Source organism: Corvus hawaiiensis, chromosome 13 (assembly GCF_020740725.1).
Source record: "Corvus hawaiiensis isolate bCorHaw1 chromosome 13, bCorHaw1.pri.cur, whole genome shotgun sequence".
NCBI classification, from domain to species: domain Eukaryota; kingdom Metazoa; phylum Chordata; class Aves; order Passeriformes; family Corvidae; genus Corvus; species Corvus hawaiiensis.
Window position 1 is genome coordinate 4353878 of NC_063225.1, and position 27917 is coordinate 4381794.

At 41.7% G+C, this 27917-nt stretch overlaps 2 protein-coding genes across 7 annotated transcripts in view; one reads left to right on the forward strand and one right to left on the reverse strand.

Annotated features, from left to right (window-relative positions):
- The first annotated feature begins 680 nt into the window (after nucleotides 1-680).
- STARD5 (StAR related lipid transfer domain containing 5) lies at nucleotides 681-5740 on the forward strand. The gene is made up of 6 exons (XM_048317714.1): nucleotides 681-792; nucleotides 871-920; nucleotides 1022-1154; nucleotides 2520-2637; nucleotides 3659-3752; nucleotides 4277-5740. Exons 1-6 carry the CDS (start codon nucleotides 703-705, stop codon nucleotides 4422-4424), a joined length of 633 nt encoding a protein of 210 aa, XP_048173671.1. The 5' UTR covers nucleotides 681-702; the 3' UTR covers nucleotides 4425-5740.
- A 1812-nt stretch (nucleotides 5741-7552) lies between these two features.
- IL16 (interleukin 16) overlaps nucleotides 7553-27917 on the reverse strand; it is a 38220-nt gene continuing 17855 nt past the window's right edge. For 3 of the 6 annotated variants that reach the window (XM_048317710.1, XM_048317708.1, XM_048317712.1), the window contains 19 exons: nucleotides 24753-24889; nucleotides 23954-24086; nucleotides 22524-22617; nucleotides 21912-22054; nucleotides 20619-20729; nucleotides 20108-20222; nucleotides 19838-19911; nucleotides 19531-19744; nucleotides 18375-18492; nucleotides 17084-17216; nucleotides 16261-16348; nucleotides 15066-15541; nucleotides 13532-13673; nucleotides 11195-12281; nucleotides 10506-10689; nucleotides 10199-10300; nucleotides 9256-9508; nucleotides 8267-8392; nucleotides 7553-8018 (listed from right to left, as the gene is read on the reverse strand). In XM_048317710.1, the coding sequence (XP_048173667.1) occupies nucleotides 7825-8018; nucleotides 8267-8392; nucleotides 9256-9508; nucleotides 10199-10300; nucleotides 10506-10689; nucleotides 11195-12281; nucleotides 13532-13673; nucleotides 15066-15541; nucleotides 16261-16348; nucleotides 17084-17216; nucleotides 18375-18492; nucleotides 19531-19744; nucleotides 19838-19911; nucleotides 20108-20222; nucleotides 20619-20729; nucleotides 21912-22054; nucleotides 22524-22617; nucleotides 23954-24086; nucleotides 24753-24889 (3924 nt within the window). In that variant the 3' untranslated portion in view covers nucleotides 7553-7824. The remainder of the gene's footprint in view (nucleotides 8019-8266; nucleotides 8393-9255; nucleotides 9509-10198; nucleotides 10301-10505; nucleotides 10690-11194; nucleotides 12282-13531; nucleotides 13674-15065; nucleotides 15542-16260; nucleotides 16349-17083; nucleotides 17217-18374; nucleotides 18493-19530; nucleotides 19745-19837; nucleotides 19912-20107; nucleotides 20223-20618; nucleotides 20730-21911; nucleotides 22055-22523; nucleotides 22618-23953; nucleotides 24087-24752; nucleotides 24890-27917) is intronic. The other 3 variants (XM_048317709.1, XM_048317711.1, XM_048317713.1) reach the window with 3 other exon arrangements.

Below are 27917 nucleotides of genomic sequence, written 5' to 3' on the forward strand. Positions count from 1 at the left end.
TTTTGCACTTCCTTCAGATACTCAAGTCTGGTTGGTTGCTTTTTCGCTTCTTTCTCTTCGTCCCATTGGGATTGCGATTACGCCAACGACGACGGCGGGGCGGCCCCAACCCTAAGGAAGCAGCGCTCCGCCTCCCATCCCACACACGTTCCCACATACAGCCCCAACCCTAAGGAAGCAGTGCTCCGCCTCCCATCCCACACACAGCCCCAACCCTAAGGAAGCAGTGCTCCGCCTCCCATCCCACACACGTTCCCACACACGGCCCCGACCCTAAGGAAGCAGTGCTCCGCCTCCCATCCCACACACGTTCCCACACACGGCCCCAGCCCTAAGGAAGCAGCGCTCCGCCTCCCATCCCACACACGTTCCCACATACAGCCCCAACCCTAAGGAAGCAGTGCTCCGCCTCCCATCCCACACACGTTCCCACACACGGCCCCGAGCCTAAGGAAGCAGTGCTCCGCCTCCCATCCCACACACGTTCCCACACACGGCCCCGACCCTAAGGAAGCAGTGCTCCGCCTCCCATCCCACACACGTTCCCGCTGTCCCGTCCCCATCCCCGCTGTCCCGTGAGGCGCGGCCGGGCCGGGCCGGGCCGGAGTCACCCTCAGGTGAGGGGGCGGCGCCGCCATCGGCCCAGGGGCGGCGCGGCGCGGGCGCTCAAAGGCGGTGCAGCAGCGGCCCCGCCCGCCCGCCATGGAGTGCGCGGGGCGCGCTGAGGCGGCGGCCGAGCAGCTGCGGCTCTACCGGAGGGACCCCGGCGGCTGGCGGGGCTGCCGCAGCACGGTGGGTGAGCGGGCTGCCGGGGCAGCCAAGGGGAGGGGTGGGAGCCGGCCCGGGGGCTGAACGCTTCCCGTCCCGCAGGGGGAAGTCGCGGTGTCCTGGAGACCCTCGACGGAGTTCGCTGGCAACCTGTGAGTACGGCTGGTTGCCGGGGCGCGGGGTCCTGCCCGCGGTGCTGCCGGGGCCGGGCGGGGCAGAGCAGCGCGGTGCGGTTTCGTTTCGTCCCCCGCAGGTACAAGGGAGAGGGGATCCTGCCCGGCAGCCCGCGGGATGTCTGGGAGTGCATAAAGCCGGTGGCCGGCGGGCTCAGGACCAAGTGGGACCAAAACGTGAAGGACTTCGAGGTCGTTGAAGCCATCAGCGATGTAAGTTCCTTACAAACTGTTCCGGTGAGATTAATGCAGTGTGTGTTCAGCAGCGTTGGGCCTTATGAGACAGCCGATGTTATGTGCAGGGAGGTAGAGAGTCTTAAATTGTACTGTGTTTCTGGCCGGATCAGCTGGACGATCCTGGGATAAGAAACCTTCTTTGCTTTGGTTTTGGCTTTTTTTTCTTGTTCCTTTTCCATAAATGTTATACATTTTCTTAACATATATATGTATGTAAATAATGGCTTATCTTTCTGAAAGGCAAATCATTCTTGTCTAAATACTGTGTATTTAAAAGCTACAAATGCATGACATATATGTATGTATATCATTAAATATATAACATTAAAGATTCTTGCAGTATTGTTAATACTGCAAATCAAGCTAAGTGTGATTGTTTTTAGCAAGCTCGGTGTGAGGGAAGAGGAAGTTTAGACACTGCAGACTTAGCTAAGCAGTGATGTGTTCACATCATCAGCCATCAATTTAGGCCCAATCTTTCACCATGGCAGTGATGCTCTGCCCTGCACATCAATCACACCCTGCCTTAACTGGGCTCGGCACCTAGTGCTTTCCCTCTGTCATTAAAGTGGAGATGCTACACTTTGAGCACACAGATGAGCAGGGCTCTGTATGAGCAGCAGCTTCTGCTGCCACACTTGTACAGTCTTAATTCCCTTTTTTTATAGCATGTTGGAAAATTAAAAGGGCATTGGATTAGATCCCCAAATCTGAAGCGGGTGTATGTGCTTGGAGGCAGCCAGGTGCAAACACAGCCAGTCCCAGAAATGTTTGTGGAAGTTCCAGGAAGTTTATTTTTCTTGGGGGAATCCTGTAGGCATTTAATATTCATTATAGCCAACTTCAGGAATGCTGCAACCTGCCAGTTGAAATTCACAGATTTGCCAGCACATACCAGTGTGGTAGAAACTTCTGGTTTTGGGAGCCAATCACAGAAGCAGATGGTAGTGTTAATGTTGGTGAAGTGTAACAAACTGGGTTATCAAGTTGTATCCTGCATGTACTACACAAAGAAGTTACCTTTGCTAGTGTCCTGGCGAGGACAAGGGTTTTAACTGTCTTACGAGCACAGATGTGCCAGGTTTGCATTTCAGCATCCCTTCTGGTATCTGTCCTCTCTGAACATGGAAGCAACACCTTGTCACTCTGTTTTTTTTTCTTGTCCTTGATTGTTCATGGTGCCTTTTGACTGTGCTGATTTACATTTCATTCAACAAAGGATGTAGTAGAACTCCTTGAGAGAGTTCAGGAAGTGTAACTAAAAGAGAACTGGAAAGTACAGGGATTTTTCTGCTGTACTTCTGAAAACATCAACTGACATGACTGTTTTGTGATATTCAGACTGTCTCTGTATGCAGAACCACAACCCCTTCAGCTTGCATGAGGATTATTTCACCAAGGGAATTTGTGGATGTAGTAGTTATGAAGCAATATGAAGATGGGACTATGCTGTCTGCTGGTAAGGCACTTGTGTTCTCAACAGGTTCATGTTATGTTTGGAAATAACCAGCATCTATTGGAAGCTATAAAATCAAAGGTACCAGAAATAAACATAAAATTAAAACTAACATGTTGTTCAATAGTTGTTGACCTGATCTTGATCAGAAGACAAAATAATAGTCACCTCTCTGCGTTGTTGTTCCCAGAGTATATAAATCATTTTAACAGTCAGATGATGATGATACTGTTGGCCTATGATTTGTTCCCTTGCTATGCTTTTGAGATTGAATAATTGTTTAATTTACTGTTAAGTTCTGGCTTATTTTGAGTGTGTGTTTTTGTTGTTTTAAGAATTTACAGAACTTTCTAAAAGGAGTCCCATTTAGGCTAAATCCCATTTTAGCATTTTCTGCACAGGTTTCAGTGAAGCCATTGAATAAATGTACCACTCCTGTACGTGAAAATAGTTTTGTTTATGAAAAGAAATAGTGCTGATTTTTATAGGGCTGCCACTGTATAGAATGTTATATTTTTTTTCTCTTTCGTTTTGTTGTTTAACTGTTACAAGTCAGAGCTTTTATTGCCCCACTGTTCAGGTGTCCCATTTTCCCATCCTGTTCAGAAAAGCCTTGCCAGGAATTTATACACTTGCTAGAGTGCAGCTTTTCAGCAGCCAAGTGATCTGTGTGACATGGATTGTTGTAAGTAACTCAAGTGACCTCTCAAGAAAAGCAGTGCTGTCACACAGCATGGGCTCAATGAAACTGTGTCGAAGTGTCTATGCTTCCTCCTTCAGAGCTCAGTAACAATTGCTTCTAAATTCAACACTTCTTTGATTTCCCCATGCTAAGGACAGAGTGGTTCCTTTTAGTGGTCTTTTCTGAGCACTTGTCAGCTCCGCACTGGAAAGGTTGTACTGCTGTTCTTCTTTAAATACATTTTGAATAGTGAGTTTGCTTCCCATCTGGAGCTTTGAGTACCAAGGATTCTTTCCCATTTTCTGGAAGAATGACACTTTCCTTCAATGCTTTTTCTTTCAGCCACCAATGTGGAACACCCGCTGTGTCCTCCTCAACCAAATTTTGTGAGAGGTTTTAATTATCCCTGTGGCTGTTTCTGCATACCTGTTCCAGGGTAAGAGACAACCTGTTTGAATGTTATAAATTCTAAAGACCTCCTTATCCATTGTGTGGTATGTTTATGTGTATGTGGCCACATGTGACCTGAAGCCTCTTGGCAATGGCATGTTTCTGTCTTCCCAGTAATCATTATGACTGAGTGCCCTTCTTGTTCTCATTTTTGTGCAATGAATTAGTTTCCCCTCATTTTCTAGAGGGAAGTCTTTAATGTTACAGGAACTGTTATCATGGTAAAATTCTCCCTGACCTCTTGAGCAGAGATTCAGCAAAACATACAAGTATGGTCTTAATTTTTGGTAAATGAGTATCTGGTTGATTTGCCATAATTTATAGACAGAGTCATGTAGGTAATTAGGGCCTAGATAAACTAATTTCATAGCTACATTGACTGCAATTTGTGTATTTGTTTAAAAAAAGGAAAGCTCTTGGAAATAGCTATTCTAATACAAGTAAGAGTCATTGAAAAGTTCTTAATGCTCTTAAACCACTGGCTATAAATCACTTTCATTGTCTTTGCAGGGAGCCAGACAGGACTGAGCTCCTCACTTTCTTTCAGACGGATCTTGGTGGCTATCTTCCCCAGACAGTGGTGGATTCCTTTTTTCCATCTAGCATATCTGGATTTTACAGCAACCTCACCAAAGCTGTTAAGGCATTAAAAGCATGACAAGACGAGTTGCTGGGATCACCAGCTGAGGGTAGGAAACAACCTGTCAGCTTGTGGGCAAAAATACAAAGTTGGCCTCAGGACTTTTCTATCAGCTAAGATACTTAAGAAAGGTGACATGAAACAATGAACTGAGGACAATAGATTTTTAAAACGGCGTTTGCTACCTGACTCCATGCAGAACAATGCATTCTTATGTAATATGAAATTCTTCACTTCAATGATTAGAAAAATACCACACCAGGTGGCAGCAGTAGTGACTGCAGGGAGAAGATGCACATACTGGATCTGTTCTTGGTCACTCTTTGTCAGTGTCTGTGGAGGTTAAGCATTGCTAAAATCCACTTAGCACCATAGCCAGGTGCAGGTCAGCCCTGTTTGGTCTCTGAAGCTCCCTGTAGATTCCTGTGGATCAGTGGTTCTCCCCCAGAAGAAAATGTATCTCTCCTGCTGCCAGCACTCCTAGAGCTGTCAAGATGCTTCAGTGGGTGCAAGCCAGCAAATGGTGAAAGCCAGAACAAAGGGGATTATGTAGAGGATGTCACTGGTTTGTTCCAGCAGACATCAATATTGATGGTAAATATGCCTTAAGTGCTTTTTTGTAAGTCAAGGTCCAGCAGTGCTAATCAATGCACAGGTGTGTGGGCTGGCAAACAGACACTCTCCCCTCTCTGTACCAAAACCAGTGGTTTCACAGTGTCGTGAAACAAACTGAACCGACACAGAGGCAATAAATAAAGAGGATTAAGCACTTTACTTGCCATTTTTTAAATGGGACGTGAAATGACCATTTTGAACTGTATTTGAATGTGTTTTGGTTTCCTGTGGTGAGAGGTTTTAACGGGTAAATAATCTTTTCAGTAGCTTTGCCTTGACAGGCCATAAGGACATTGCTTTTTTCTAAGACTGGTTTGCCTCCCAACATTACATTGGGAAATCAGCAGCTGATTTTGTGTGCCAAGATGTGTCCATCTTTGGGAGGTACCTATGGTGCTGGTTGCTGCAGGAACATCAGACATTACTATGAATTACATATAATTACAAAGGTAAAAATAATTGCTGAATTAGGAAGTTAAATGCAGGTTGTGATTTTAGTGTGGTAACTCGATTATTTAACAGGGTTAACGTGCTCTGCTTTCTGTCCCTGTATTTTTTTCTATTTTTATATGTATAGGGCATGGACTTGCACATTAAGTTTCCCACTGTAAACCTCACCCTATGGAGTTCAAGGAAGCAGTTTTTAGTCCAGTCTGCTTTGTATACAAAGATGTAAAAACTTGTGTGAGTGTGGTGAAATAAATATTTTTTCTGCTACATCTTACTGTTTTTCCTGAATCATCCTTTGAAATGGTTCCTCATACACCTGTTCTGCTGTCAAGGAAGCCTAGGAGCTGCTTAGACCTCCAGCATTTCTGAATTTAAGGCAAAAAGAGGGGAAAGGCCTTCCCTGATGATGGTATGTGTACAAGGGAAGAGGTGTTTTGGTGAGAACACTCACCCTTGCAGGTACTTGCCCTTGGTTGGTCCTTATTTCCAATTGCTGCTTCCTATACTTAGGAAGAGTAACAAGTTCACTGAGAAGAGATGTGGGCCTTGATATTACAGAGGCTTAAATATATTTTTATAAGTGTACTGAAGTCATTAGGCATGAATTGTAATACCTTGGCAAGTCTTTCCAGGATTATCATGAATTTAATTAGCAGAAAGTCCAAGAAGCACAGCTGAGGTCACCGCTCATTATTCTGCAAGTAACGCAAATTATTTTTGCAGACAATGTGGCTTCTTATTAGCTATTTATATTTTTTTTTATTGTTCTGAGAAATAAAGGTGGTGAGACTCTTCATTGGAATAACTTAAGAATCCCTTTTCTGAGTGCTCAACACCTTCTATCCAGGAATTAAGAGCCCTTCATGTTCAACCTTCTGCCCTGCCAAACTGGAGTTAGAAATGTCTTGGCAAAGACTTTTTTAATACTTTTTTGAACTGGCACTTACGTAATATTCACTCTCCCATTTTTCTCTTTTTTTTGGTTGCTACCCAACCAAATTTTTGTTTTGAGGTAGAGATTAGTTTTTGGGAGACAGCTCCAGCTGAGTGTGTGTTGGGAGTGTGGAGGCAGATGGCTTGTCAAGAATGTTCTTTCAAGGATTAATTTACAGTTGTCTTGTGAGAAATGGCTGCAGCAAGTTCAATGCCTGGATTTAATTAAAACCTTCTCCTGCCTATCCTTCCCTTTCCCTTAATTGCTGTTTTTGAGGCATTGTGTTAAGTGTATGGAAAACAGCTCCTGAGCTCCTTAATCTCTTCCTGGTGAAACTGAGTAACTGAAGAAGGGTACAGAAAATTCCCATCGCTGGGAAGGTGAACAGCCAAGGACAATAACCTGGCTGTCAGCTGGGGAGTTACTACTTCCATCCTGCCCTTGCATCTCTCTCTCCCTTTGGTGAAGGAGGTTGGAGAAGATTGAGTGGGTGCACAAGATCATCTTGCCATAGGTACGTGTCTGCTGCTGGTAGAATTCCATACAGGGCATATAGGATAGATTTGTCTCCAAGTTATTTAGCCTTTTCCAGAATAAACATTTCAGTTCAGAAGTACTTGGGTTCCCAAGTACTCTCACTGGTACTTTCCCTTGCAAAATTAACAGAGACATTTAAAAGAGAAAAGTGTGGTTAGAAGGTAAGATTTTCTTCTGAATGGCCTCGTTGTTATTCTGCTGTAGTCCTCTTAAGACCTCTGGCCAGATGAAGGTTAGGAAAGCTTCCACTACATTACCCACACCTCCCCCTTGGAATACCATGAGAACTCCTTTCCACACTGTGTTTGCCTGCTGCAGTTGAGATGGCTCTGTCAACTGCTAGTAGAAAGTTACCTCTACAGGTTTGGCTCTCCTGAATGTTCTGTGTTTTTAATAGAAAAGTTGGATTTTTCTAGGGAACGTTGTTTTGCACTGCAACCCCCTTCCTCTGCCCTACACATTCCCTGAGGCAGTGTTTAGTTGTAGGCTCGTAGACACATTTCTTGTTCCTGGGAAGCTAAGGTAGGGAACAGGACTTGGAGGGTACCACTGAAAACACAGGATGTGCTTCTGATACTTGTTAAGTTAATGGCTTCAAAAAGGAGAGAACTATAGCTGTCATGTATTTTATTACAACCAGTATGTTATTAACAAAGTCATTATTTTATAATTACACACTTTATAACATCTGTTTCTGAATGTTGAAATAAAAATCATGCCCGTTTCCTGCACATCTAAGTTCATCCCAGAGAGCTTTCTCTGTAACTGGCAGTAAGATCCAGTGTACTCTTCATGGGTGCTGAGTAGCTTACTGTGCCAGCCAAGTGCCTGCAAGTAACAAAATCCCTTGTTTGAATATTAGCAGTAGTCTAATCCTTCCTCTTACAAAGTTTCGGGTGACTTGGTGGTGACAGAGCTGCGATTCTTCCTCTTGATGATCGCTGTGATGGGCCCGTCAGGTAATGCCTTGATGACGTTCCACGCCTCAAAACGAGTGAGTCCTTGCATGGCTGTTGTGTGCACTTGTAAGAGCTCATCACCAGGCTGAACAGGGCTGCTCTGTTCCAGTGCAGTCCCTGGGGAGAGAAAAGCAATTTCCTTTAATTCTTTCTGCGGGGGAAGCTTTGGTGGATCTTTCACTTAGTAGCGAATGGATCAGCAGCACGTTTGGTGTAAACCACCTGGTCCCAGCAGGCAACAAATTACTGGCACCAAACAAGATAATGCTGCATTTGAAAAAATGGCATTTCCATAGTTATAAATCAGCAGTCAGTTATGAACCCCCCAAGTCTGCCTGAGTTGGGAAGATGCAAAGTGTGTTTACCTTTAAATATCCTGTTGATAATGATGGGTTTATCTCCCTGAATAGAGCCCTTCCCTCCTTCCAGACTGAATCCTAAACCAGCAGGTGTTTTTTCTAGAGTTACAGTGCAGATTGTATCTCCAGTGGCTGGAAACAAATGGAAAGTTACCAGATGGACAGCATACAGTCTGAAAAGCTAGAACATCTGTTACAAAAAATTAACTTTTGGATTGTTTGTAAAGGTCCTATAAACTGCCAAGTGAAAGAGAAAGCTAAAACTTTTAATTTCTCATTTTGTCATTTTAAGGCCCTCTGGGATGCTGGGGAAAGAAAATTGTGTTTGAATTAATGGGATAATAAGATATTTAGTAAATTGCAAAAATCTGTGAAATGAACAAAATCTAAGGTAAATACTTGACTTCATGTTAGTTATGAAGTTGTTATTGACTACAAGGCTGCTAATTTGCAGTATGGAAATAAAGCTACAGATCTCCAGATCATGCTTTAGAAAAAAGACCAAAACCAAAACACAAAACTATTCTGAAAGTAAAATATTCTGCAAAACTCTGACGTTGCTGTGTTTCAGATGTAGCCACCTGCTATATCAAACAATAGCACATTGTTTGTTCAAACTGAAATTCTCTTTCATGGAGACAAGTCTTGTAATAATATTAGAATAAAGAATCATTGTTCACTGAGTTGTCATTATACCTTAAATTAGATGTGTTGCTACAACAACCATCTTTGTACTTCTACAGAAATTCACATAGAGAATCACACTTGCTTTGGTTTTTTTAGGGAGTTCTTTTATTTCAGAGCTCGATTAATTCTTTCCCTTTTCAATAAAGTTATTTCAAATGTCTGTTTCAGGGATGTTTTATTCACTGTGCTGTTTTTAATCATGGTTCACAGATTTACGCAGCCAATGCTGGTTTTATGAACACCTGGATTTCAGGTGATGAGTAAACACTTATCAGGTGGGGGCTGCAAGATAATGCCACTAAACTTACCAGACTCTTGTGAGGCATCACTTGCTACTGAGGATGTACTAGAGCTGATTGAAACGTTGAGATTTTTTTCTCCATCTTTAGGTTTTCTGGTGACAACAACAGCTTGTCTGGGTTGTCGGGCCTGCCGCATGATTGCTGAGGCATCACTGTGAGTCGCACCTTTAAGAGACTTTCCATTAATGGAGAGCACTTCATCTCCTTTCTGAATAGTTCCTTCCTGGTAGGCCAGTCCACTGGGAAATACTTTGTGAACCTATTGAAGAGCCCAGTCACCACACACACACACAAAGGAAGAGAAAGAAAGGCCACGTCACTAAATCGCTCACTTAATACTTTACACCATGTGCATTTTTCATTCTTTGCCAGGAACCAGTTGCTTCTATCATGTTTCAGGACTGAGGACTGAATAAATTTGCACGGAGAAGTTTTCCTGAGAACATCCCTCCTCAAGCAGCCAGGGAAGCAGTCTGGCCCTGGTACCAGATGGCTAAAGCCGTGCTGCCTGTGGTACGTACCTTGCACGTGCTACTTCCTGACCCTCTCGCTGCTCTGCTCGTGGGAGGAAGGAGGTGTGAGACTTATCTCTAACTTCCAGACATGTATTCACCCACCCCATTCCTCCAGACCACCCTGCATGGCCTTCTATGAGCATGTGAGCAAGATGTTTATTTCCTGCACAGGGCTGTGTGTTCTGCCTTGGCTTTCAGAGCTGTTGGGGAGGAGGGGCCCAAGGAAGCAGGACACTGCTGCCAGACACCTGGGGAGGCAGCTCTGTGCAGAAGGAACCTGTTTTCACCTACTGAGACTATGGTCCTTCCAAACCTATCAATACAGCTGCCTGCTTTGGTAATCTGAAAGCCAAACACTGTAGTAGAAAACCAGTAAGGTATGTCTTTTGCAGAAAGAGTGTTGATTTGGGAGTATATTTTAAGATGCTACTTACTGTTACCACTTTGTTTTCTAGCTCAATGCCCCCTGCTAGGCTGAATCCAAGCCCGGTATCTTCTTCTTTATGCAAAACTGTAACATGAATATCATCAAATTCCTAGACAGAGAACAGAATAAAGTCAAGAACTTCCCAAAAGGTATGTCACAATGATTGGAAATTCAGCATATTTTCTTTTTCTCTATTGTGCATTTTATAATGAGACTTAGTGCCATAAGCATAATATTAAGTTGCAAAGATTAACCAGACACATTCACTCTACAGTTTTCTGAAAACCATGCACGAAAAGAAAAATCAGGTTTACCTTTAAGGTTTCTTCATCTAGGGCTTTGACTTCCTCTATAAGCTTTGCCAGCTCCTCAGGGGAAAGCAGAGAGATGACTGACTGCCCTGACACACCGGATGCTTGAGGTGAGCCGTGTTCCTGTTTGTCTTCCTCCTTCCCTTTGTCTGCCAGGCTCACCGTGTATTCTCTCAGCTCGGAGAGACTGTCCCATTGTGACAAGAACAAAAAAGAAACATTGAGCTATGCAAGAACATACCCACTAAAGCAAAAGGCAGTTTTGGAGCAGTCATCTTTTCATCTTATTAGCATGTAATGGGGGTGGTAACTCCTACAACTACTATAAATATGGGCAAATGGAAATTAATCATGTTAACTTAAAAGAAGTAGAATCCATTGCGTTAAAGAATAGGAATAATCTCATGGCCTCAGGCAAAGACACTTAAATCTGCTTTATCACAGAGATATTAGAAATACTGCTCCTTAAACAGGAGGATGTTTGAAATACACATGTGCCTATATAAAATACAGATTAAAACCAGAATTAACAGTCATGTGAGTCATTTAACCTTTATCTCTAAAAAGTTCTTCATTTAGTCTGTGCTTTACTTCTGTGTGATGCTACCTCTGAACTTTAATCTGTCAGCAGATCAGCACAGCTGCTCAGCAATGCTGGTCTGTAAATCTGAGTTTTAAATATGGTGTCTTACTTTAGGGAAAACCCGGTGTCCAGGTGGTGATTCTCACTTGCAGGTGAGATGGAATTCTCATCTTCCTCCATGGAGGACTGGGACACTGTGTCCAGAGTTTCCCATGCACTGCTTCCAGAAGAGGCTGGGGACTGAGGAAGGCAAAGCAGGGATTTCATTAAAGCAGATGACACCTGGCTGCTGATGGAATAGATTTTGCTGCACTTCTCATCACATGGCTTCATTATCTCACAAGCCTGGGCAGCAGTAAGTGGGAAACTTCGTGACCTCAGGCTGTGTGCTTTTGCTACGGACACAAGATGGGAGTTTGCAACAGCTCCTGGAGTTAAGAGACTTGATGAATTTTCAGTGCTGGCATTGCTGCTTTTCTCTGAGCTGGTTGCAATACCCTCCCTGCGAGAGGAAGACCTGTCCAGGCTCTTTGTAGCCATGGCCACAGGTGGCTGTTGTTGGCTGTTCTCACAACGCTGGAGGAAGGGTTGGTTTGAGCAGACTGGAGCTGCCTCTGCCCCTGCTGCAGTGGGAGAAGGTTCTTTCTGGACCAATGGTTTTAGGCTCAGCCTTCGGGGGGGGTTTTCAGGTGACTGTGGAGCACTCAAGGATTCAAATGAGCTTATTCTTTGCTTTATTGATGATCCTCCAGGAGACACACGTGATAAGCTGGATTGCAGGTTTTTGTTGGAAATACTGTCATGGTTGGGAGGACTTTGATCTGCCTGTGGTTTTAGATCTGAATTTGCTTTCCTCAATCCTTTCAGACTTTGGCGGAACCAGGTGGGCTTAGGTGCAACAGGAGGACCCTTTTTCACACTGTCATTTTCATCTGATTTTAGCACTTTGGAACCGACTAATTCTGATTCTGATTTCTTCAGAACTGTCTCTGAGCTGCTTCGATTTTGATTCTCTTTGTTTTTGTCGATGCCAGGTTGCAAATCTAAATGGACGTTGTTTTCACTCATGGTAGGATTAAATAAGCTTTTTATGCAGTCAGAAATTTTAACCCAGGGGTCTTCTGTTGTATCAAGACTATAATCTACCCGTGCTTGTCTTTTAAGCACAGGCCTTTGTATTGATGAAAGTGGAGTCCCTGGAATAAAGAGACATCCATTATAAACAAACATCCTTCTACCTCTCCACCCTTTATCTCTGCATCATTATTAATTCATTAAATTTGAATTTCATTCAAGCCTCTGATAGAGTTTTTTTTAAAGTTTCTAAGAAGTTTAAACTTTTAAAAAATTCATAGCTCTTGATCTACAAGTTCTGAATCCAGACACTGAAATTACCTGAAAAACAAGGCTCTTGCATGCTTAAATATGAGTTCCCTTTTTAAAGGGTCTACAAATACTGAAAATCTGGGATGCTGAAATCTTGATACAGGCTACAACAGCTAAAAGAGAAGGTTAAAATTGTAATGTTGTTTGCAGCCTAGAGAAAAAGCTGATATTACAATAAATTCCTTTTAGAAGCATTTTTTCTTTTCTACATTTATAAGTGTATCTTACTCTAAAAAGACTCTCATAGGAAGATCTTCAATATTTATGCTTCCTTAAATTTCTGCAGGCATTTCCAGTTGATTTTTCTGATAAGTAAAAACTTGATTCTAATATGGGAATACTTTTTACATCACAGAACAATTAAGCATTTTAGTGTTAGACATGGTGGGGTCGAATGGCAGCAAATTTCTGTTTGTGCACAGGTACTGTTATCTGCTTCAGTGTCAACTTTTTTTTAAGGCAACATTTTCACTTTTTTTAATGATCTGAGCCATAACTCACAGAATTACATAAGTATTGATGTTGTAAGACACCTCTTGAGATTGTCTTGTTCCCTTAGCACTAAGTTTCCTGGATTCTAACTAGCACGGCAGAAAACTAACTTATCAGTGGTTTGTACCATTGCAACACCAGAGCCTTGAAACTGTGCTTAGAAATGTCCTTTAGAAATGCTAAAACTAACCTTTAGTATCAGATATTCAGGGTAACTAAGCAGTTTCATCTGAAGCAATACAGCAAAATTGTACCTGTCCATTAACAATTTTTTCGATAAATCATCTCTTACGCTGCTTTTGATCTAGTTTCTCTTTTTTACAAAGATTTATCAGTAATTTTTAAAACTTAAAATAAATCATCTCTTATGCTGATTTTGATCTACTTTCCCTTTCTTTACAGAGATTAATCAATAATTTGAAATTTCATCTGTTCACCCCAAGATTTACAGATATAGTTTGAAGACTACATTTAAAGAGAAGGTGAAATCAGCTCAATACCCATTTTGGAATCCAAATTAAATAGTACGTATTTAGCTGGAAAGAAAGGTTCATGGAATTAAACATACCTAATTTTTCTTTTCTTTCTTGATCTCTGCCCACTGGAGCAGCAGTTGTGTGTTCCTTATCATATGCTGTAGGAGAAGTGGTGAAGGCACCGTGGGTTACATCAGTTTGATGTCCCTCTAACATTGGTTCTCCAACTTCCTGCTGAACAAACAGGAAAGAGAAGTGTGTCAGAATGTAATTATGCAAACCACACTACATATGAAGCTGAAGAAAGGTCTGAAAAAATATATGAATCTGGAAAAATCCAGAAACCCAATATAAAAATGTGGTGTGCAGGCCTCAGACTGACTAATACAACATTTGGGGGGAATAAAGGTTAAAAATTTTAAAGCAGTAATAAAACCTTCTCCTAATGATCTGAAATACATTATGACAAGAAACCCTCTCTCTTGGGTATATACAGATATATAGAGACTGTGTTAATAGAGGAAGTTGTCTTCCTGAACAGACCTTGATTTTTCATGGATTTTATTAATCTTAAGATTTAGTTTTCTCTCACTGTCATTTAGAATGACTAAGTGCTGAAGAATAAGAAGTTGCAGGGAGTGGTAAGTTCCACAAGTACTTATTTCCCTCAATTTTACTCTGGAAGTTGATTTTCTAGCAGCAGTTTCTACTTAGGGGATGGTAAAAGTGACCTTACATGAGGTGCTTAACTGAAATTTTCTTGGATAGTAACATTATATGTGGACTTCAGTCTGCTTTATATAATTTTATATTGATCTTTGCAACTTGGGAACTGTGTGGGAGGCTTTTGTGGGTTTTTTTTCTTTGTTTTTTTTTTCCTTTGCACTGCATTGAGAACAATTCATTTCTGCTGGCATATTATTAAACCTAGGGAAAAGAGGTTTCAGTTTTAAGCAAACCACAATTTTGTTTCAACACACAGATCTCACAGTCCTTCACACTCATGCAAAAGTGAAACACTCTCTGTTGTCTTAGATAAGAGAGGGAACTGAAATTTAGCAATGTACAAATGTACACTGTTTTCAAATACTGTAGCTCATCGACAAATATGTATGTGCACCACAATTTAAATGGGTTTATTTAATAACTCCTGGTCTCAAGAAATGTATCTGAGGCCAAGATTGCCTGCTCTACATAATGTTAGTGCTTTCTTCCAATAAAAATCCACTACTGAAACCAAGAAATTGTTTTGTGACTACTTCATAAATGATTTGATGCTGTGGCTAGTGCTCCTGAGGAATGGCAGGGACAGATTCATTCTTGCTGCTGCTCTCACTGGCATTTTAACTCAGAAACCTTGGTATGGAAGAAGATTTTCTTCAGACACTTCTCTGCCTTCTGACCTTACTTTGAACATAACATTTGGTACTAAACTGGCTTCACTAAGATACCCACCTTACTTTCAAAACAGAAGAGCTTCATCTTCTTCCCCAATTCCCATGTGTATGCATTTTGTCTTTCTCTCCTGCCCTTCTTCCTGCTATCATGCAAAGTCACTTTGCCTTCCTCTTTCCCCTGCCTCACAAATATGCAGACACAAAAACAATGTTGTAAATTTTACTTTACCTGAACACTTGCAGAAGGGGATTCAGCCACTTCTGATGCAAGCTTTTCTCTTCTGTCTGCATTACCCTGCTCATCACACGTGCAGTCCTGCTTGAAGTATTTCCTTGGTGGAGGTTTGGGCTTTGATGATTTGGGTTTTCTAACGAGGATCTCTGATGACTTCTTAGTGTTTTGCAAGGCTTGACCGCCTTCACTACAGGTCGGAGGGGAATTTCTCTCTGAATTACTGGCAGAGAACGAGTACAGCAGGCCAGGTTGCCTGGTGATTGGTACATCTACACTGTGTACTCTTGCCTTCAAGTCAGAGAGCTGGTGCACAGCAGCAGTGGCACAGGAGGCCCGCGGGTTGTAGCTGCTGTCGCTGCTGGAGCGGGTCATGAGCCGCTGTGCCCTGCGGCTGCAGTAACCCACGATCCTGTCCATGTGTCTCTCACAGGGGTGCCTTCCATGCCAGCTCATTTCCAGCCTCCTAACACCTGTGTCAGTAACATGTTCGAAAAGTCTGTTCAGTACGGGCAAAGTGCTCGCTCCTAAGAGTCAGCTGATGAAATCTGCACTAAATATCATTCTGGGTGGATGCAAAGGTGGGGTTAATGCATTGCCTTGTAGGGTGAAGAGTCAACAGCCAAGTTCCTGGACACCAAAATAACATTTTCTCTCTCTATATATAGGTATGTCAGCAGTATAGTTTTACTGATGATGACTCTGTTGCCTATTGTTCCTTTAGAAGACTCTCAAAGGAGTATCATTCCAATACATTACTGTGAGAGGATGCCATACCTGAGCTGGGCAAATAGCTCCAGCTGTGACTGCATGTGCCTTTCCTCACAAATAAGGGATTAACAAGGTTTGCCCTGAGGACATCACCTTCATTGTGCAGTTCCTTGTTGTCATAGTCCTGTCACCTACATTTTGAAAGGCTCTAAGCAGAGGTTGTGAACTGGAAAGGATGAGCAGCTGTGGGAGGAAGTTTGCACAAAATTTTTTGTTGTAATCAGACAGACTTTGGCTGTTCTCATCACTCTGGTAACATATCATAGGAGACATGTTAGGAGGGTTGTCCTGTGAGATTTCCTCCTCTTTTCTGCTCTGGGTTACTTGATTGCTCCCAATGATCCTAATATAGCATGTACTCATCCTTGACATATTTTAAGTCAAAATTACCATGTCTCAGTGAATGCATTTATTCCCTTACCTTCAGTACTCCATTGGTGTCTCTCCTTTCCGAATCTGTTGCTTTCCACAGCTTGTGCAACAGCTTCTTTTAGCTGTTGCTCAGACACCTAGGAAATATCATGCCATTTTACTCTCATGAGGTGAGTTATTTGCACACCATTATATTTGTATATATCTCAGTATATATGAAGTATATCTATGGGTGTGCTGTTTTTAGTGGCTGTTTAAGTAAAATGGGATCTTTCAAAGGTAAATGTTCTTTTGCAGATTTCACTAGAAGCGGAGTCCTGGATTTACCAGTATAAGGTAACTTAATACAGCATAATTTATGCAACAATTTAAACTTGGTAATCATTTATACAGTGTTTGGTGTTAGGAAGCATTTTGTAGAAAAACCTTGCAAGAATAAAATATTGTACTTCAATATTAATTTAACTATAAATATTGGTTGGGCAAGACCTAAATTTTAATTACTGAAAACCAAGTGTATAAACATTTAATTCCTTTTGGGGAGGTATGTACCCTCTTTCAAGTTATTTATTATTGTCAATTCTTTCTCACATAAGAACTATCTTTTGGGTTACTCCTTAAACGTTATTTCTGTATTTTCCTTATTCACTGCACAGAACCTCATGTAAGATTGTCACCAGTGACCTTCAAGTCCTAAATGATCCTATTTAAGGGAGTGCATATCTCAGATTTTTTTGTGTGCAGCAATAATCATAAGGAGATCAGGATTTTTGTAGTCAACATTTTTCCACCTGTTTTAGATCAGCACTTGCTCCCTCTTAGTTTTCAGTATGTGCTATATTGAAAGGCAGAAAGAATACAGAGTGTGCTACCTGCGGTTCAGGGTGTCTGCTAATAATGATTTGTACTGCACCAGGGTCACAATGGCTTAGCACAGCATAAACTTCATTAAGAGTTGTATTTTGTACTGAAGTTTCGTTAATTTCAAGAATTTCATCTCCACACCTAGAGAGATATTAAGAAAAAAGAGAGAGGATGTGAACAAAAGAGATTTTCTCCTGACCTTGTCTCACCCATGTGGCAACATACAAAAAGCCAATTCATAAGGTCAACCTCTAATTTGATTACAGATTAAATCTGTCATTCTGTCCTGTTACAGAAAATGGAATAGGAGTGAGTTGCATGTCAAGGGGTTTTGATCTGCCATGTTGCACACAACCTCTGAGCTTCCTGCACGTTCAGCTGTGCACACTTTGTGATCTTTCTGCTGTCTGCAGCTCAGCTGCTGCTTCCACCTACACCTTCCTTCCTTCCTTTTGAGTTCACTTTTCATGTCTTTACATTATGTTAGTGCTATTTAAGGTCAGAAAGGATGTTATGTTTCTGCTACATATGTGAGTAACTTGTTAAAAGAAAAATTCTGATGACAAACAATCAAAATCTGCTAAACTGGCTCTTTCTAGATGAAATCCAAATTTGGTTCATATGGAAACTGAGACTGCCTTGCACTGCTCTAGTGCCCACACACATTAAGAGAGGCTGACTGAAGGCACTGATTTGTATCACACAAATATTCAAATAATTTAAGACTGAATTTCTTTCAGCTAGAGTATTAGAGAGGAGGGTTACAGAACACCTAAATTTAAATCAAAAAGACTTCACCAAAACTGCTGTGTTCTGCTCAGTTCTCAATCTGTTTAACACTAATAGTGGGTAAAAAAAATCTCTGAAAATTCTACACATTTCTACACTCCCACTAAAGCTCATCTCAGCAAATCTGTTTTTCTATTGGGCAAGAATTTGAGGAGCTTGTATCAGAAAAAATCTAGTGCTCAAACAAGCCAAGTTATGCCATATGTTTAGGTTTTTCCAAATACTTTCTATTTGGAAATCTCCTCCAGTAGCAATGCTACAAGCTTTTCTGAGACCTTCAAAGTTAGCCCAGCTTGGGCAAGAGGCAGTGATTTCACTGGGTTGCTGTATTTCTGGAAATCCTACATATCCTGAAGACACATGCTCCAACCCTGAGAATAGCACACGTGCTTTAATCCTGAAATTCCCAGAAATAAATACTCCTTCCTGCCCAAACAGGTCAAAAATAAACCGATAAAACAGAGCAATGAGAAACTTGTGGCATAAGACAGACAGCCTTTCTCATCCTACCTGAGTCTCCCGTCCATATGTGCCACTGAGCCTGGCGAGAGGGTGTGAATAAAGATGCCTGAAATACACTGGAAGCAAGGGATGCTACATAACCCAATTCCAAGGCCAACACCCGGCTCTGAAAGAATCAACAATAATTTTAAAAAGGCATAAGGAACAGCCAAAGCAAACCACTGAAGAGCTTCTTTAAAAATTAATTAAATTTAATTCTTTCTTCTGTACAAACCAGAACCAAAGTCTTGTGTTCATGAATGTTGCACATTCAGTATTCGTTGCTGCTTCCACTGCTTTCTTCTATTCCTTTCTATTGTTTTATTGTGGGGTTGTTATGGGGGGTTTTGTCCCCCTCATGAGTAAAGTGGCACAGACACAATGCAATGCAGGTTTATTTTGCAAAATATCTGTCATTACAGAAGGATTCAAATGGCTTTTCAAGGAGACAGAACACAAAAAAAAAAATTAAGGAGCTAAAAAGGGGAAAAACAATCTAAACCTAAGGATATATGGCTATTGTTAGCTATATAATTTCAGTCCTCTTTCAGTTTTATATGATACAGCTTAACACTCCTGTGAGTTTACACCCTTTTCTCTGTGCAGTCACTGATGCCAGATCCCATACTGTTTGTTTGGTAAGTCACTGGTACCTCACAGAGACTTTGCTTTGTTTGTCACTCTGATGTTCCCATATTTAAAAGTTTATTTCACTGTGCTGGTAGTTGTTTATAAGTAGAAGGTGATGACAGTTGGAGGGGAGGTGAAAGAACTACAAGATAAAGATACTTATTTTTTTGGTTCTAAGCCTTTTCAAGAGTGAAATTAACTGCTTGCATAATTATGGGTAAGAGTTGCACAGTCTGCTTAATAAGTGGCAGTTGTTGACAAGAACTTTACTTTTTCATGTGAAGGATATGAATGTGACTCTGATGTTGAGTGAAAAAACCTCAGTGATTGGCTCTTGAGGACAGATGGTGTTCAAAATCCTGCTGTTGATAGATACTTGTTAGCACCCACAGGCACCAAGACCTAATTTGTTGTATTAAAAAACTTAGATCAGGATAAGAATCAGGTTAGTGAGGAAAGACATTCAGAGTGCAAATGAACAGTGGTTTGTCAGTCAATGCTTTGTTGGCAGTGCTCAGTTGATGTCAACACTTACCTTTGTTCAGGGTAACTTCCATTATGACCCTGTCATTGGGCTTTGTAGGATTTAACGAGAATGCTGCATTCTCCGAACTGAAAGAGCTGTTTTCTTTGGTTAGGCATGTACTGGAGCTCAGTGACTGACACAAGAGGGGTGACTGACAGCTGGAAGCAGAATGAGGTGTGCTGAAGCTTGTCCTGACTGTAAGTGTCAGAAGACCCTTTTTGGCCTGCTAGAAAGAACAGACAATGAGTGAACTTGCTGAGCTCACACACACATTGTGTCTAAAAACAGAGCTTGTTCTGGAAGGAGAGTACATAACCTTGAATTTCTGTAAAGCATCATAATGTGTTAATCCATGCATGGATTCTCCATTCAGCTCCAGGATTTCATCACCTGTTTCGAAAGAGAAAAAATATTAGTGTTACTGTATTGTACAATAAGTTACGTGATGCATGTACTCTAAAAGAGTCTTGCAAATGCAAAAATGGATGCAGGTGTAAAAGTCACTTATGGCTCGTTTCAGCTGCAATCTGTCATTCAGTGTCACTTTTTGGGAAGTGGGAAAAGGGAGAGAAGAGGGCTTTCCCACCTTCTTGTAGCCTTCCATCAGCAGCAGCAGCTCCACCAGGAAAGATGGTTTTGACATAGATGCCTATTGGTCCATAAATGCTGTCTTTACCACCAACGATACTGAAGCCCAAACCCTAATTTATGGAAGACAAAGTGTGTGAGAGCTCATGTTCAATTCTCATAACAGCTCATTTGCAGTTTCTTCTGCATTACCTACATGGGCAGTATTGTCAGGGGAGTAGTATAATACATGAAAAAATAGTCAATCACATTCCTGAGTAAGAATAAATGGGAATTTCAGCAGAATCCCCTTATGATTTGCTTTTTGTTTGTTGCAATCAATTAATTCTATATAAATCCTACATGCACATAGGAAAGTGTCTAAATTATTTTTGGTTTATTTTTGTCGGGATATGAATTGGCAGCCCAAAAGTGGCAATGTTAATACCTGCAGCCACTTCTCTGCACTTGGCAGATTACATTTGTGAAGTGCAGTAAAACCCATGGTAAATCAACAGAGCCAGTCTTACCTTCCCTTGTCCTTTCATCAGTACAATGTTTGAAATTACTGAAGCCTGTGAGCCACACGATGTGTGCACTAGTTGTGCTGTACTTAGGGACCTAGATGGCCTCGAAACTGCCTGTGAACATTAAAATAAAAAACAACCTCACAATTCTCTTTTATGCATAAGCAGAAGTTCTTGAACATTCATTGCAGCAAGTTGTTTATTTTAAATTTTCTTCGTTATAACTGATGGTACTAATTTATTTTTTTTTTTTAAAGTCTTTCTAATGCATAAGCCATTTGTTATTCAGAAAATCGCTGCTCACTGAATTTGTCTTGTAGGGACTAAACTGGAGAAAAATTAGGATGTTGGTCCTTGAAGTGGTGTAGAAAGATATATTTGTGCTCTCACTCGATTCCCCATGCCAAAATCCCATTTGTGGTCATTAGGGGACATAAACAAGTATTATAATTTTTGCTTTTAAGAACTGAACTAGAATCAAGACCTTCAAAATCTTTCCTTCATCTTATGACTAAAAAGCTTTATCTTGGGACATACCAAACCTAGTATTTTCCCCAAAATACGAATTTGTGCTGGATTTCTTAAATTCAGCCTCTGAGATTTATCCCATTTTAATGAACTTTTAGTGAAATATTTAGTGAAATGGTTAATGAAAACCTCCTATTTTAACATGGAATTGGGCATTACAAGATAATTTAAGCACTGACAGAAGTCATTACCCAAAGCTAACTATGCATGAAGTTCAGCAGGGTCAGAGTTAATTGCACTCATTACACATCCAAGAGGGTTCAACACTTTTATTTTATGCAGCAAAGTGAAACTAACAGTTGTTGAAGAGTGTGGAAAATCAGCCAAAATTTTGGTTTCTGCACATGCGAGAAAGTCTCAATTTTGACATGAAAACCAGATTATCTATTCAACAGGGGACTGGGAACAGGATTAAGAGGTAAACATGGAACACCAAAAGCACACCTCCAGCCCAGTGCAGGTGACTGGGGAGGCTGGTGGCACCGGGGCTCAGAGTGGGGTGGTGTGAACCACCCTTGGGGGTTTAGACACACCATAAAACCTGCTGGGCAATGGGAGGGAGAACCTGCAGAAACAGGGGTTTGCTGGCACAGAGCCTTTCCCTCTCTTCTGCCCCTCACAGAGGAGGTATTGGGGGTGGAAAGCAGAGGAGGCAGAGTGACCATCGTCCCTGCCAGGGCAGATGGGTTCTGGCAGGAGAGTGGCTGCCGTGGTCATCCAGAGAGCCCTGCTGGTGTGTGTTGTTCAGGTGGCTCCTGCAGCTCTTACCGGGGCCCTCCCTGCAGGGCAGTCCAGCTGCTGGGAGAGCGATTTTCGGCTGGCGTGGAGGGCGTGGGGCTGTCGGTCCCTGAGGGGCACAGCTCTCTGAGGCGCTGGGCCCTCCACCTCCCCGGCCCAGAACGGGCTCACACCTGCCAGGCGTGGGGAGAGAGGTGTGTTACTTCACAGGGCTTGGACACATTAGCACAGTCACTTTATCAGGTAAATGTTACTTAGGAATGTTTTTCCCTTTGTCAATCTCCCTGTGAACTGGTGGATGCTTTCAGCTGTTACTTTGGGGATCGCCATTAATGTTAAATATAGCAGAAAGCGAGTGTTCCCTACCAAAGAACTGTCGGACTATTTAGAATACACCATAAAAAAAGAGCCCCAAACCACAAAGTGCAAACTTTATGCACAAAACCTGGCTGCGGGATGTTGTGAACACACAAGCCGATGATTTTAGACGGTTTAGAATTGCATCAGCAATTCTTAGCTAAGGATCCCAGACTAAATTTGTACAACAGCTCTTTTAGCACCATAGTGCCATCCCACAATGGGGGGCTGTGCTCTGCACTCCCTGAGTATTACAAGAAAGCAGATTCTTTCTCTGCAACTTACTGGTGGAGTTACTGCGAGTCCGCTGACATGCAGCCTTACCGTGCCGAAAACCATTCTGTATTTCCAAAGGCCTTTCCTTACATGTTGGTGTTTCCTAAAGCAAAACAAACAAACAAAACCCCAACAAGCAAAACCTATTGCTATGCGAGACATTTCCAAAGTGATCTAATCTTAAAAGTAAAATTTCCTCTAATTTGGCATCCACACATTTCAGCCTGAGCCAAAAAACACGGAGCAAAATTCATTATTTAAAATAAATAGGAGGATAAATGGGAATGAAGCTCAAAATTTTGCTATAAAGTGGTTATAACAAAGATGTAAGATATAAACACTCAAAATACAATTCAAGTGTTTAAAAACCCCTGAGGACTAAGTTTTACTGTTTTCAAAAAAATCAGTACCTTCCACTTGGAATCTCCTGTTGCTTTTGAAAATATGGCCACTAATCCTAGCATTTAAAAATTTGAAGATGAAACATTCCGCTTTCTGAATGCAGGTTTTTTAGAGCTATTTGGAAATCAATGCTCACATCTGAATAACAGTTGATGTTAAGAATAATTTCTGGATCTGTATGGCTCCTGCAAGTCCTGATTCTGATCCTGTTTCTGTGACACAATTATTTTCATCCTGAGGCAATCCCAGTTAAAGGGAGGACATTACTAAATACAGACAACATGTGGAAACTGATATACATAAAACAAAATGCCAAATTTTTGCTCAGTGATATTGTGCAGGGGCTGAGAAAGCCACAAGAGCAGAGTCAGAGCACGATCTGTATGTTCCAATCTAACTGGAGCCAAACAAGACAAACACTTTGTTCCAGAATCCTGATTTCGGGAGTTCTGTCTTGGGACACTTCAAGACCTAATGAACGCTAATTTTCCTCTTGGACAGCAGGTGGGGGTATTGCCAAACAGCAAAATCCTGCTAGGGCTTTCCAGTCCCCTTCCCTTAGGGAACTCGTCAGAATAATAAATACAGAGAAGATCCTTAAAGACGAATTTTGAAAATGATTTTTCAGTATTTCTCCTACCAAGCTAGTTAGCTTGAAAAGTCTTTGCTATTAACCACAGATCCTAGATCCACCAAACTACTTCATTACAGGGCCTGCTCTCTGGCTTCTCTGGGATTCTTCCCTTAAACCCACTTCTGCCTTTCTTCAACTTCTAAATGGAAAATTAACATTGACAAGCTGTGTGTTTCTAAAAGGAGGAGTTGAACATCCCTTGCTAGAATTTCCCAAGGCCTTGGCCTCCCCACAGCCTCTGTTTATCTGGGAAAAAGCTATGCTGAAAGTCACCAGAGTCTGACCACAAGAGGTTTTGGGTTTTGTCAGCAAAGGCAAAATCATATTCTTCAAACATCTGATGAACAAACTCTTCTTCTCTCTGAAGTAAATGTCCAATCACCCCACAGTTGCTCATGCTTACTTTGTTAGCCATCATGATGTTCACCAGCCTTGTCACTGGGGGAATGAGAGATTCAGCCTCCTTTCTGGACAGGTCTTTCAGTGATTGTGCATTGAGCGTTAGCAGTTCATCCCTTGGGCTCAGACAACCATCCCTTACAGATAAAAAAGAAACGTTTGCCTATTACTTCACAAGGAATAATACAGCCGTATCCATGTGCTGCCTGTCTCACTAGCTGAGGAGTCAGCTGCAATTCTTCCTTTGCCTTGACCTGGGCTGCCATCAGATGCTTTGATGTGTGATACACCCCATCCCCTGCTAGGAGTTTTTCCTGTTGCTGCTCTCTTCTGCTCAGTCCTGGTGTTCACTGGCCGCCTTTCCACACACAGCTAGCATCCTGACAAGATATTCCTCCTCTCTCACCATCCTGCATTTGCAAATTGATCAAAGACTACATTTAGTCCCTGTCAGGAACCTTGGCTCACATTGCTTTCCAGCGGCCTTGTGGGCTGGTGCCATCCTACACTGCCCTTTAACAGGGCATCACTGTTTGAAAACCTGATGTTATGTACACTCTCTCCTTCTTCCAGGGTTTATTTCTTAGTGTAATTGAACAGCATTCGATCCCTGAGGGGCACAGCTTTACTTTTCTAGAATCTTGACCTGTGTCTGGAACTGGAAGCAGTGTAAGAAATGATTCCCAGACATCACTTTTTTCTCTGGAGCTGAGCTTCAAGGCTTTGGCACAGAAAGCTGGTCGTGCAAAATATGAGCGAGCAAATGTCTCTGTAAGAACTTGCTAACTCCACATGTACTGTACCTGTTTGCTGAGCCTTCAGCAGGCACGTGGCTGCCTGTGAACCCTTTCCAGAAAGATGCACATCTTGGACTCCTAGAGAGCTTGATTCCCGAGCTGCTGTTCCCTGATGTTGTACACAGCCTGCAGATGCAGCTGTCCTGATCCAGAACATGAAAGGTTGCATGAGAGAAAATGTACTAAAGCTGTTGAAAGTTACTTACACTTATTCTGAGCCTTTTTAAGAAATACAGAAAGTGTTCTTGTTCTTAGAACCAGGTTGCCTCCAAGGAGAACAGGAGCCTTTAACAATGTCCATTTGAGAAAGAACAACGATATTATAGAGTCAGTGTTTTACAGAAGTTATTTTCCTTAGGACTTCAGTGGCTTCTGGCTACAAAAGGGAAGAATTAAAATATAGTGTCCCTTTGCATGAGGGGAAGAGAACAGATAATAGACTTTTCATAGTAACTGGGTAAACTTTGCCTATGCTAGCTATTGTAAGAAAAGACAGGGAGGAAAATAAACACATGCCAGAAAATTAAACGCTCTGGAAGACAGAAGTGGTCTGAATGGAAAATAAGTGTGTACAAAACACTAGAAGCTCCACCCTTGCTGCTGACTTGTTAAGTGGGGGCAGGGCACCAGAGAGTTCTGCAGCAGTGGAAAATTCTTTGTCCACTCCAGACTGGTTGCAGTTGCTGTAGTCTGCATTGCATCTGGAGGACTAATTGTAAGCATATCTTGAATGCAGTTAGGAATCATTAACACAGGGCCATACAGAAGGAGAAGTAGTGTTTCGAGACATATAAAGAAAGCAAAGAACGTAGCAACAAAGCATATGAAGCACAACATCTTTGACTAGGAAATACACTCCTGTGGCACAAATGCATGAACACCTGAAAATTCTAAAGACGTGATGAAAGCTGGAAAGTTAGCACACCATTTCTTTTCCATTTGCTTATTATTTCTCCTGATTCAAGTATTCTCTCATTCTGCTCCTATCTGAACCCACCTCCTCTGCCCTCGCCAGCCTCTCCATACTCCACAAAGTGAAGAGGGCTCTCAGTGTATCCTGGATCCAGGCTTGTTCCCAAGAGATTTGTATGACTGAGGTATAGATTTCTGAAGGGGAGGCAAATTTCATATGTTAGGACAGGCCACAAAATATAACAGTGGTCAACTGTCTGTACTGCTCCCAGGGCCCCTGGTCAAAGTGGCATAAACTATTTCCAGTAATCTGTAGTCCTCTGAGAGCACAAGGAAAGCTGTGTAGCCACTTTCACCATCAGTAGGGCTTCATTTCTGCCCTAGGCAGAGTTCATCCAGCCCTGAGGATGAGAATCATTATGCTCCTTCACCCCAAATCAATAGGGATCACATCACACCTGACTGACAGCAAACACAAGCTGCAAATTTACAGCAATGCCAATAAAGGTCATTATCTTTTAGGCTGGCTGCCGAAGCCTGGCTCCCATTCTGAAACCTGCCAGAGTAAATCTGAGGCTGTGAATGAATGAAATATTTAACTTGGAGCCCTGGGCTCCCTGCAGGCTGAATTCAGTAGGTAATGGATAAGGGCTATGCTTGTATTGACTGACCCATTAACTCTGTGGGTTTGCTTACATTCCAGATTGTCTGCCTTTAGTGGGGAGTGTCTGAATTTTACGAAGCCTTTTTTGTTCGTGAAGAGTGCTTCTAGTGAGTAATATGTTGGTAAGGATATAAGCATGGACTGAATTCTATCTTAAACCAGTTTGCTTGAACTCTAATATTAGTTTTGGAGCTTTAATATTTACTTTTCACCCGAGGTAAATATCTTGGGAAATACTTACTTGAAATCAGGATTACATTATGTTCTATTTTTTTTTTTTTTAATCTTACGGCAGTGCTTTGAAGTCTTCAGCATGCTGACAAAGATTAATATTCTGATGCCTTAAAATTTGAGATCTTGAGTAGCAAAAAATGAGAATTCCTTTTTCTGTTTGCACTGTCCTTTATTTCAGGTATGATTATGAAATTACAGATCACATTCTGCATATGTGAAACATCCATTAAAACTCACAGGGTTTTCAAAAAGCTGGTGTGCTTGTTTTAAAACATGAGAAATGTAAGACAGCTATTAAAGGTAGGAAATTATTCTGCCATTTGGCTGAGTACTTCTGAGATGTCAGCTGCTTGTGGATCGGGGCTGTTGCGAAAGAATAATGGTATTAAAAACTTAGTGTTTAAAGGAGTCATTTCCTTTCTTTCTCCTCTAGTCAAAATCCAAGTTTGGGCTTGCCAGCTTCCCTTCTTAGGGAATACTCTTGTATAATGCTCCCTTGGAAGATACACGTATCCTCTCACAGATACCTGTCAGACACACGCACGTAACTTTGCACAGCTGCTCCCCACGCTTCATTCTCTTGATTTTCATGGGCCTTTTCAGACTGTCCCCAACTCACCTCTGTTAAAAGCAGTCACACTTATGCCTTCCTACAGCTTGTTCACAGTACATAGCTACAGTGTTTGTGTTTATAAATATTTTCATAATTAATTGTCCAAAAGTGAAGTGTCTCTGCCCAGTTCCGCAGGACGTCACCGAGCACAGGGGGGTTGGCTCTGAGGTTTTGCATCTCAGCACCACATAAGTCCTTTGGGGAAGGTGCTGTATTTTCTACAATGGGACACGTGCCAGGCTGGAAATTCTGGCTTGTATTGGGACATACATGTGAAATGTCACCAAATCAAAACTGATACGAAGATTTTTCCAAGAACAGTAAGTTGCATGCACTTAGTCATTAGGAAAGTAGAGGTTAAATCCCTTGCACACTGCAGAAAAATCTTGGGAACAATTTTTGTTTATGTATGTAGTCATCTTACCCAGTTGGGCTACATGTCAAATTAGCTCTGTGTCTCAATCATTGCTGCAATTCATTTAGGTGAATTACTTAAAAAAAAAAAAAAAAAAAAAAAAGTTTTTATTGGGCTACAGACATGTGGCAAATATCTGTATGTTGTCAACATCTGTATTTTTTGGGTCCTGGATATAGATCATTATAGTCATATCCAAGTTATTGCAACATGACAGAAAATTAATAAAAGCTGTACTTCAGAAAAATAAATGTTTGACCAATTCATGTGCCAGCAGTCAATTTGCTTTGGGTTTAGTTCTTTAATATCTTTTTTCCTGTCTCTCTGATTATT

Coding starts and splice junctions, on each gene's coding strand:
- STARD5 (XM_048317714.1), top strand. CDS start 703: ATGGAGTGCGCGGGGCGCGCTGAGGCGGCGGCCGAGCAGCTGCGGCTC. Junction 793..870: donor GGCGGGGCTGCCGCAGCACG/GTGGGTGAGCGG, acceptor CCCGTCCCGCAG/GGGGAAGTCGCGGTGTCCTG. Junction 921..1,021: donor ACGGAGTTCGCTGGCAACCT/GTGAGTACGGCT, acceptor CGTCCCCCGCAG/GTACAAGGGAGAGGGGATCC.